At 37.0% G+C, this 9,174-nt stretch overlaps 1 protein-coding gene across 1 annotated transcript in view; it reads right to left on the reverse strand.

The window, feature by feature from the left end:
- Positions 1 to 7,744, reverse strand: part of LOC120634185 (lactase-phlorizin hydrolase-like) — a 39,553-nt gene extending 31,809 nt beyond the window's left edge. The window contains 1 exon segment of the mRNA XM_039904632.1: positions 7,700 to 7,744. Coding sequence (XP_039760566.1) covers positions 7,700 to 7,722 — 23 coding nt within the window. The 5' untranslated portion in view covers positions 7,723 to 7,744.
- Positions 7,745 to 9,174: the final 1,430 nt, after the last annotated feature.

Below are 9,174 nucleotides of genomic sequence, written 5' to 3' on the forward strand. Positions count from 1 at the left end.
TTATAAACTGCCTAAGCTCATCGTTGACCTCAAGCTCAACAAAACCGGGCGAGGCGTTGTGAAGTTTCAAGGCGTCCACGTATCGAATATCTTTCCATGCTGGATCACAAAATGTCTGTAGATCTGCGAGCCGTTTCAAGCGCTCAGAGTCGGCGCGGGGTACTTTAGGATCTTTTAATAAAGTGTTAATCTGACCTAAGTCTAAGCGATGAATTTCATCTAGTTGATCGATATTACTTGGACGCGTCAAGAAGTTATTAGGGCTCATTGACGTAGTAGGTTGCGTCTGCGCTGACATAGGAACAGACACAGAAGTTATTGGCGCGGAAGGCGACGAAAGAGCGTGAGTTGAGGGCATGCCATGAGCTAGTAAATGACGCGGTACGGGGCGCGCGACATAACTAGGGTTAGGTATGGTTACGTTCGCGGTGAACGAACGTGTGGGTAGTGTGCTCGCAATAGTCGTAACGAACGATTCAAAATTGTGCGTGTCAACACTACACGACTGCGGGGCTGAAAAAGCCTTGCTTCTCAAAATGTCGGTCAAAGTGCTGACTTGACTAACTAAACTCTGTATATACAAATCTTTGGATGACTCACCGATCTTCCTCTTTTTTACCTCGCTTGATTTCGATGAGCTGTCATCGTCACCCGATCCAGAGTTTGACTCGTCATCCGTCTCGTCCTGACGATGCCGCTTGCGGCTCGTCTCAGCTTCAACGGCGGCACCGGCGGCGGTGCCATCGGAGTATTCCCCGTTGTTCACATCGGAATCCCCCATATTTCACTTTAGATGTATGTGTAAACACAATTTTTCGGTAAAACACAAAAATAATTTCACTTTTGCAAATTTTTCTTCAAATAAATGTGTTAATGGTACGAGAAGTAACGACGCTATGACGAAAGCGCGCCGAGCGCCACCATCTCGGTGATCACGTGACATAAACAAAGACAAACTAGGCCCTGATTGGTTGAAACGTTAAAGTTGACTCTGATTGGTGTAAAAGCAAAAAGGGAAGTACGAACGCACTCTCACAGATGCTGTGCATCATCACATGCCGAATAATATATAAAATATACTTACTCTGACCTGGTGTAGTTTTTAAATATTATTTTCTCTTTGAGCGATGGCATTTGAAGTAGATTATTAATATTTCTTTCTTTTAAATTAAGTATTAAAATCTACTTATATATATTATGTTTGTTATGTATTTATATACATTACTAGCGGCTCCCAGCGCCATCTGTCGGGCTGATTTGTGAATCTAAACCATCCAGGATGCCACCCAAACGCATACCAAAAAATTCATTCAAATCGGTCCAGCCGTTTAAGAGGAGTTCAGTGTCATACACATGCACACAAGAAATACATATATATACTAGCGGCTCCCAGCGCCATCTGTCGGGCTGATTTGTGAATCTAAACCATCCAGGATGCCACCCAAACGCATACCAAAAAATTCATTCAAATCGGTCCAGCCGTTTAAGAGGAGTTCAGTGTCATACACATGCACACAAGAAATACATATATATACTAGCGGACCCCAGCGCCATCTGTCGGGCTGATTTGTGAATCTAAACCATCCAGGGTGCCACCCAAACGCATACCAAAAAGTTCATTCAAATCGGTCCAGCCGTTTAGGAGGAGTTCAGTGACATACACACGCACACAAGAAATATATACATATATATACTAGCGGACCCCAGCGCCATCTGTCGGGCTTATTTGTGAATCTAAACCATCCAGGGTGCCACCCAAACGTATACCAAAAAATTCATTCAAATCGTTCCAGCCGTTTAGGAGGAGTTCAGTGTCATACACACGCACATCAGAAATACATATATATACTAGCGGACCCCAGCGCCATCTCTCGGGCTGATTTGTGAATCTAAACCATCCAGGGTGCCACCCAAACGCATACCAAAAAGTTCATTCAAATCGGTCCATCCGTCTAGGAGGAGTTCAGTGACATACACACGCACACAAGAAATATATATATAAAGATAAGATGTATATTTATTTAAATTATTTATGTGTTTGTATCTTTATATTTTGATATTTACAACACTCTTGGCACTATCCCGTTCTCTTGCTGTAAGTCCTATCTACAAAGGTTGCCAGTAAGACATTTGCTCGCAGCAATAAGGCCGCCTTTGCATGTCTACGTTGTGTTCTGTATACTCCTTACTGTTTCTTTTCCTGTATGTTATACGTGCAATAAAGTGTTTCTACTTCCTTTCATAATAATTAATATTTATTTATTATTTATTTAACTCTTTATTTGAACACCACTATGAAGTTACAATATTCATCAGCTGTCTCAGTACCCTTAACACAAGCTACGCTTACTTTGGGGCTAGATGGCGCTGTGTGTATTGTCGTAGTATATTTATTTATAAATTATTTAATTTATTAAATTGATCACTATTTTAATTTATTAAACTAATAAATAGTTTCGAAGAAATAATTAAAGTTTTATTTGAATCACAGCCAATGTTCATAACATTGTTCCGGTTTATATTTCGACATAAATACGAGTGCATTCGGTGTACTACAGTCCTGTATGGACTTGAACGATGCAGAGATACCTCTTTTAGTCGTTATCACTCAATTGTTACAAGGTTACTCTTAAATACTCAGGGTCCAGTCCAACAATCATGGTGTAAATACTTCAGTCAACTGTTTAGTGGCTCAGAAGATTGTACAAATGGTTTTTGAAGTTAGGCCATAGAAAATTCACTGTTATTAATTAACTGCAATCATCATCATTAATTATCAAAATTAAGCTTTATTTGCTGTACTCCGCGAAAAGCAGGAGAATCTGTGTGGTTTAATTTATAATTTCTTCAATCCTTATACTCCACACCAAACAGATCTTCGGCAATATACCCTCTACGCACGTTTCGCTCCGAAACCGGAGCAACTTTGACTGTACAATGAATAATTGTTAAGACCTTAAAAATTATTCATTGTAAAGTCAACATCTCCTGAGGATGCTATAAATTACACCACACAGATTCTCCTGCTTTCCGCGGAGTATAGCAAATTAAGCTTAATTTTGATAATATATCATGGATTTCCGCAAAGTAACGCCTGCTTCTATCCAATATCATCATTAATAATAATAATAATCATTTATTGCAAAATACACGTCAATAACGTTGTACATGTTGGTTTAGAGTACAGTGTATTGCCAGTAATTTGGTATGCAATGTTACAAAATGTTTATAACCGCCCAACTAATTGATGTCAAAAGAATATAATAACAACACTTTGATTATAAATTGTCACATTAATTAATAGCAATTAAAATCTTATTTTAAAATATAACATTTAAACTATTATGCTTGAACAGCGAGACACCGTGAGCGGTGGCATCCTGGTTGATATTCCATCAACACTCACGAAACGTTTTTTATCCACGTTTCTGATACGTGCCGCTAAGATGTGGAACGCCCTCCCGGCAACTGTGTTTCCTGCCACGTATAATTTGAGTACCTTCAAGGCTAGAGTGACTAGGCTTTTTCTAGGCAAGCGTGCTCCAACCTAGACCTCGTCATTGCTTTCTAACGGGCAGAATTGTCGTCAAACGCTGGCCTATAGTTAAAATTAAAAAAAAAAAAAACGCACATTGGATATAGGGAGGCTGATCAAAAATTAAAAAAAATGATTAAGTTATTCTCTAAATTGCAAATAGTCATTTATGCTGTAAAATGTTTAAGAGCTAAGCCATTCATATAATTTTATATCAGTTATATCAACCCATCACCCGCCCAGTACAGGGCACGGGTCTCCTCCCATAGTGAGAAGGGGTTAGGCCGTAGTCCACCACGCTGGCCCAGTGCGAATTGGTGGACGTCATACACCTTTGAGAACATTATGTAGAACTCTCAGGCAAGTAGGTTTCCTCGCGATGTAAAAGTTAGTGCGCGCTGGGATTCGAACTCGGTCCCCCGAAAGTGAAGTCGAAGTCCACTGGGCTATCAGCACTTCGATGACTTCACTTTCTGCAGTAACCCCTGCTAAATGAGTCTGTCTTATTGACGTACCGACGTATTTACTCAAGTGTGACTATTTTGAATCAATAAACCGTTTATTGTTTTAAAAAACTTTATTAACTTTTACGTAGAATATTAATGAATACCTAAATTCGATTTTAACACAGAATCTTTATTCTACTTCTTTTTAAAACATCGATATTGAAATTAAATTTATTGTTAAAATATTAGTCATTTTACAATAGTGTTGGGAATCCTGAAGTAAGTTTTAAAATAAAATCTGTGTCTCAGGATCCCCGCTCTCCTCCGTTTACTTTATTGCACACAAGAAAAAATAAATAAAAGATACAAAAACAAGAAAGGTACAATCAAATTTGTGTAACAAAGGCGGCCTTATCACTTATAGTGATTTCTTCCAGGCAACCATTGGATGGCATGAGGAATTGGCTCGCATATGAATCTTTATAGCGGTGAGCAAAACTCTAAGAATATTAATAATTACAAAAATTATAAAAACAGTACATATTTAAAATAAAATAAAATACTATATGGTAAAATAAATAATACTAAAACTATATATTATAATGTTATCGGTACAGAAAGTAAATGTGGAATATAATAATCATCAGTGTTAAATAATAATTCATTATAAGAGTCTTAAAAATACTGTGTGATTAACGAATGTCACGTGGAAGATCATTCCACAATTTAACTGCCTTGATAGTAAATGACTCATTGTAACAGTGCGTACGGCTGATTGGCACTTCCAGCTTATTGTCACTCTGAGAACGGAGAGTAAGTGAAATAGTTGAAATAGCACCAAGAAATGTAAAGCGATCTTTAAGATAAGTCGGAGTATGTGGATGAAACAGAATAGTGTAAAGAAAACTTAAAATATGATAGTTTCGTCGGTGTCTAATAGTGAGCCATTGGAGTTTAATTCGGTGTTGAGTTATATGGTCAAACTTCCTAAGCCCAAATACAAAACTTATTAATGGGTTTTGTATTCGTTCAAGCTTGTTCAGTAACTGTTGTGACAAATCTGAGTAACAAGAATCGGCATAGTCAAGGAAAACAATCTATCTTAACAAAGGAAAACAAAGTACCTATAATCTAACATGCTAATAATGGTGTGTGTGTGGTGTGTGTGTGTGTGGAGGTGTGGGTGTATGTTTGCGTGTGATATAACTCTTATTAAGAAAATAAATATGTACTAAATTAAACTAATTGAAATCTGAAACATCTTCGATTTCACCGCAGCGTGGCACAGTTACAAAGACGTTGAGAAAGCAGCACCATCATAAGCCTATTAGCGACCCACCACAGGGCGCGGGTCTCCTCCCACAATGGGAAGGGGTGAAGGCCATAGTCCACCACGCTGGCCCAGTGCAGATTGGTGGACTCCACACACCTTTGAAAACATTATATAACTCTCAGGCATGCAGGTTTCCTCACAATGTTTTCCTTCACCGGATGTTTAAATTACTTAAAACGCACATAACTTAGAGAAGTTAGAGGTGCGTGCTGGGATTCGAATTCTGCCCCCCGAAAGTTAAGTCGAGCTTCTACCCACTGGGCGTTCACCAATTCGACAGTTCTAGAATACTTTTAAATAGTTATAGTAGAAACTACAAATGTAATAATGTTGTGATTAAGCTTAATGACTTATTTTTCATGACAGTTACATTGAATTTAGACGAAAAGTTATAGATATTTGTTCTACTAATTAACCTGACTTACATTTTAGTAAGTTAAGTTTAAGTTTAATTTTATTTATTATTTTAAAGACATCAATATTAATTATTTTAAACCGATTTAATTAATTTTGTGTAAAACGTAAAAACGTTTGACATCAGTGATTGCAAGATTTACGCCTGTCGCATTGACAGACTGTCTGACTGTCTGTCCGACTGTCAAACGTCACTTTTCCATACAAACAAAAGTTACGTTTGACAGTAGTAATTGCAAGGTTTACGCCTGTCGCATTGCTGTCGCGAGATACGTAATCACCCTCCGGGAATTCTATTGCGATCACTAAGGGGGCGTTCATAAAATACGTGAGATGTTTAACGGGGGGGAATGGTCGAGTCAAAACTCATCTAATCTAACGTTGAAGAGAGGGGGCGTCTCGGAAAATATTACGCATTTTTTTGGTTAAATTTTTATTACACTTATAAAACTAGTAAAACTAGTAACTGTAAAACTATTCGTAAGTTGGAAATAAATAAATAAATAATAAAATAAATAAATAATTAAACTCTCAGAAATATTGATAACTAGTCTTAACTAGTCGTAAATGAAAGTACTAAACATTTTTTTTTTTCTTTTTACAACAACAATCCAACGCGTTTACGTAAGAAACCCACATTTTGAATAATCTCACGCGAGATGGCGGAGGGGGAGAACAAAATCTCACGACATCTCACCAGGGGGAGGGAGGGACAGAAATTAAAAAAACACCTCACGTAATTTATGGACGCCCCCTCAATATCATCTAATATATACCGCAAAAATACAAACATCATGGCGATACGAGTTTTCAACAAGCTGCCAGATAATATAAAATATCTCCCTATATTGGTTGACTGCTAAAGCCTATTTACTCATAAAAAAAAATTATGACAGTTGACGTGAAGACTGTTATTCTGCTGACTCTGCTAGTCATGACTATAACATTTAAAAAAAAAAACAATAATCTGTTTACTTTTAACTTATTTGTTTTAAAATGTTTTTTTTTATTGTTTTACTTGTTTTAATTATTAATAATCATGTATATATGTATATATTTTTGACATCGATTCTAAATTGTGATTTTTTATACTTATTTAATACTATAATTGTACGGCCGACTGTCGGTATAGGTACTGTTTTAATGTTTTTCTAGGCATTGTCTACCTTTCTATATTCTAACTACCTTTCTATATTTTGAAAACAGTGAACAATAAAATTTTATTCTATTCTATTCAATGAGAAAGCACTGATGATGAACAATGGATAACAACCACTTTTTGACAAGCTCTGTGGTTGTGTGTGTCTGTGGTGAGCGCTGTGGTTTTAAGCCGAAGGTCCCGGTTTCGATTCCCGGCAGGGCCAATTTGGGAATTTATAATTTAAAAAAATTCCCAGGCCTCAGGCCAGGCAGGGTCTGGTGGGAGGCTTCGGCCGTTGCCGTTACAATCCTACCGACAAAGCGTTCCAGTACGATGTCGCGTGGACATTCTACTACGCCATTCCCTACTCCCTAACAGGTTAGCTCGCTACCATCTTAGATTGCATCTAAGATGGTAGCGAACTAACCTGTCACTTACAACCAGGTGAGAATGCAGTCAAGGTCTAACTTGTAGTGGAATAAAAAAAATATGATAGCCGTTACAGTCGCAACTTACGCAGATGACATCTTAATATATATAAATCTCCTGTCACGATGTTTGTCCGCGATGGACTCCTAAACTACTTAACCGATTTTAAATAAAATTGGCTCACCGTGAGCAGTCTGGTCCAACTTAAGAGATAGGATATCCTAGATCTTTATTTATAGTCGCAATTTTATTTTATTGCAAATTATTTGTCACATGTTATATATATATGTATATGTATACTACAATACTCACTTAAGGCTAAGCGATACTGAATACTTTAAAAACAAACTCAAACGCAGACGAAGTCGCGGGCAATAGCTAGTATAATTATAGGTACATACCCTATTATAATTAACAGCTTCATATGTAACTATCACAGTGGTACGTGGACCTATGAATGGCGAAATAAGTCATGGAATCCATTTATATTGACAAGCAGCCTAAAGGTGCTCTCCCATCTGTTCGATCGGCGTGGCTAATCGGTCATCGGCGTCAAAAGTAAACCCCGGGCGTTCAACCTGCGTTCGTAGCGGCGTAGGCAATAAATAAATAAAAAGTTTTAACGTGACAATATGATTGCATGTTCACAAACAAAAATTATGAAGTAAAATAAACTTGCAGTGTATACTAGACTACATAAAATAAGTTATTAATTTAAAGGAAATTGTGTACAATTTTACAATAAACTACCAGTTGATATCTTGGAGATGTATCTGAAAAATTCAGTTTTTATTAAACGTAAGCTTATAGAAAAGTCCTATTACAGTATTATGATAAAAATGCTTGGGTGTAAATTATTGCTGTAACGAGGTTGCTTCTTTAATAGTTTTAAATGACAATGTGAGATGGTAATAAAAAAATAACAACCGGCTAAGTTTGTTGAGGCCTTCTTCTTAGACCAGGGCGCGTTTGGAACCCTCGTAGCTTTAGTTTTAAGTTGACTCACTTCTATGTCATATTTTACATGTAATGTACGCATCAAAAGTGCCATCTATGTGCCTATTTAAATAAAGGAATATTTAACTTTGACTTTGACTACGGGCGGTCTCTGCTGCCTCTAATAGGTGACCCTAGGGCAATGGGCAAAGCCAGTATTTTGTAATGTGTCGTAGGGCTTTTTTCATTGTTCAGACTAATGGATCTTTTCGATCATATACTATACATGATCGCGCTCGATCTTATACATGAAGTAGCGGCACTTAAGTAATATTTTGTATTCATATAATAAGACGATCGAGGCCGAGGCGAGCTAGTGTGTAAAGACCTTAATGTTATCTGCCTCATGAATATTATAAGTACGGTACCTAAGTATTTATCTTTATTTACTTCCTAATATTACCTGCGACTATGTCCGCGTGCGATTTGATTATTTGCAAATGTCTACGGAAGAATGGTTGCGTTTTTAATATTTGATTTAATATGTTACTATTTTTAACAGTAAGTAAGTAGCCTTAGTACAAAATTTTCTCGCTTGCAATCGAATCGTTTTCGAATTTTTCAACTAACTACCCATTGAAGGGAATATTATAAACATTATTATATATAATTCTAAAAATGTATTGTTTGCGTAGAAAAATAGTAGTTATAGACCTGTCACTGTTCACGATAAGCTGGTATTAGACTGTCAAACTTATATTTAACTGTGCACTCCAAAAACGACAGCTGATGTGTTAGCACGTTAACACAAGCGGTATCCCATTTTTATCGTGAACGTGCTTTAAGTAGTTATTTTGAATTTAGTCCAGTACAGATAGGAAAGGTTATTGTAAGGTTGCGATTACCTAGAAGTGTGGCCGCTCAAAACTAGATGGCGCTT

The sequence above is a fragment of the Pararge aegeria genome, chromosome 23 (genome assembly GCF_905163445.1).
Source record: "Pararge aegeria chromosome 23, ilParAegt1.1, whole genome shotgun sequence".
NCBI lineage: Eukaryota > Metazoa > Arthropoda > Insecta > Lepidoptera > Nymphalidae > Pararge > Pararge aegeria.